General features: G+C 36.8%; 1 protein-coding gene across 2 annotated transcripts in view; it reads left to right on the forward strand.

Annotated features, from left to right (window-relative positions):
- Positions 1 to 1,705, forward strand: part of HIGD1A (HIG1 hypoxia inducible domain family member 1A) — a 10,059-nt gene extending 8,354 nt beyond the window's left edge. For both annotated transcript variants that reach the window (XM_014467651.2, XM_023743689.1), the window contains exon 4: positions 680 to 1,705. In XM_014467651.2, the coding sequence (XP_014323137.1) occupies positions 680 to 729 (50 nt within the window). In that variant the 3' untranslated portion in view covers positions 730 to 1,705. The remainder of the gene's footprint in view (positions 1 to 679) is intronic.

Consider the following 1,705-nt stretch of genomic DNA (forward strand, 5'->3'; position numbering starts at 1 on the left):
CTGCCCTCTGCCACCCGGGAGCAGGCCTAAGCCAGCAGGTCGTTATCTCCTGAGGGGTCCCAGACTGTGAGAGGGCACACGGCCGGGCTGGGGGACCCCTCCCCCCCCCGAGTGCACAAATTTTTGTGCACCGGGCCTCTAGTCATTAATAAATAATAATACAAGAATGTACTCACAACTGTAAACCCACTTACTCAGGTTATAAAATAAATCCTGTCCATCACTGAGTTCATAATTTCACTGAAGAGCCTAGATATGCATAGGGTTGGAAGTAAGATCCATTTTCTGGAAGAGACCTATGACTGCTGTTTTATTGAGTTGAAGATAAAAGAGATTTTTTAAATGTAGGTATTAAATGCTTTTATTGGCTCTATGATTCATTGACTTTATCTGGTACTATGTAGCAAGAGCAGTGCCTTTTAAACTTGCCAGATAAATATTAAACAGTCTGAGCTAGTCCATACTAGCTTCAAGCTACTTGGGAAAGTAAAAAGAATTTTAGAAATTTAAACTGTTTAAGAAGGTAAGCAACCGGGGGTCTTGTTCCCTTTATAAAGATTGCATGCTAGCAAAGGTGCTACTTTTAGCTATTTTATGAGCCATTTTTAATTTTCTTAATATTGAAAAAAATATCTTTAAATGCTTAACCAGCATTCTTTTTTTCTTCTTCTTTTTTAAGGTATGGGCTATTCCATGTATAAGGAATTCTGGGCAAAACCTAAACCATAGAAGAAGAGATGCTGTCTTGGTCTTGGTGGTGTTTGCTATAGTTAGACATCTCATATTGAGGTTATATGTTTATGTTGAAAATAATCATTTGAGAGGGTCAGACAATAACACATTAATTTGAATATTGGCTTCCTTTTTTGCAGGCTTGATTTCCCAGGTGACTAAATTACTAGTGACTAGTTCACTGGCTAGGTCATTCAGGGGGGTCAGGTTAGCACATAAGAAACACGTCATTTTAAATGCACTCGATGTGGTGAAATGTCCACCCTGTTAAACTTTTCTGGTGAAATTAGTTCTAAGCAAGAACTACATGCCAATCCAGCAACTCCCAGTTGCTGCAGAATCTCACATGCTTTTGATGTTATGTAGGAATCCTATTTGCCCCAGTTACTTTGACTTTATTCTGCCTGCCTTGTGGACTGAATGAGGAGTTCAGTTTTTAGGGTTGATTGGCTCTTAAAGAACCCTTTCAGAACAGTGCATGGCATATAATGTTACAAACCTCCCCACAACTGAACGTGTGTGTTTAAACCAAACCTAACATGCTGATAACAGCTGCTAGAAGGTAGTATTTATTTTAGAGTCACACTTGTAAATGTAAAATAATTATGGACCCCAGTTTAGCTCTTTTCTAATTGCAGAATTATATTTTTGCTGCTGTTATATAAGAATAATTTTTAAATGTCACCTTGAAATAGATATATGTATTTTAATTGCCAACACAAAGGTAATGAAAGACAGTTTTAAATATTTGCTGTATGTTCATTTTCTCTGTAAGAATCATAAATGTTAAACTAAACAAATACCTATAATGGAAATGATGACTGATTCAAGAGCAAGCTCTGGAAAGACATTATACAGAAACTTTGATGTACTACAGAAGGCTTTATTGCGCTTGTGAAATTCTAACCTGAATTACATTCCATGGTGATAACATGGTAAATGTATTGTTATTAAAGTAAGTGAACACGTCAAA

This window comes from Myotis lucifugus, unplaced genomic scaffold (assembly GCF_000147115.1).
Source record: "Myotis lucifugus unplaced genomic scaffold, Myoluc2.0 scaffold_408, whole genome shotgun sequence".
In the NCBI taxonomy this organism is placed as follows: Eukaryota; Metazoa; Chordata; class Mammalia; order Chiroptera; family Vespertilionidae; genus Myotis; species Myotis lucifugus.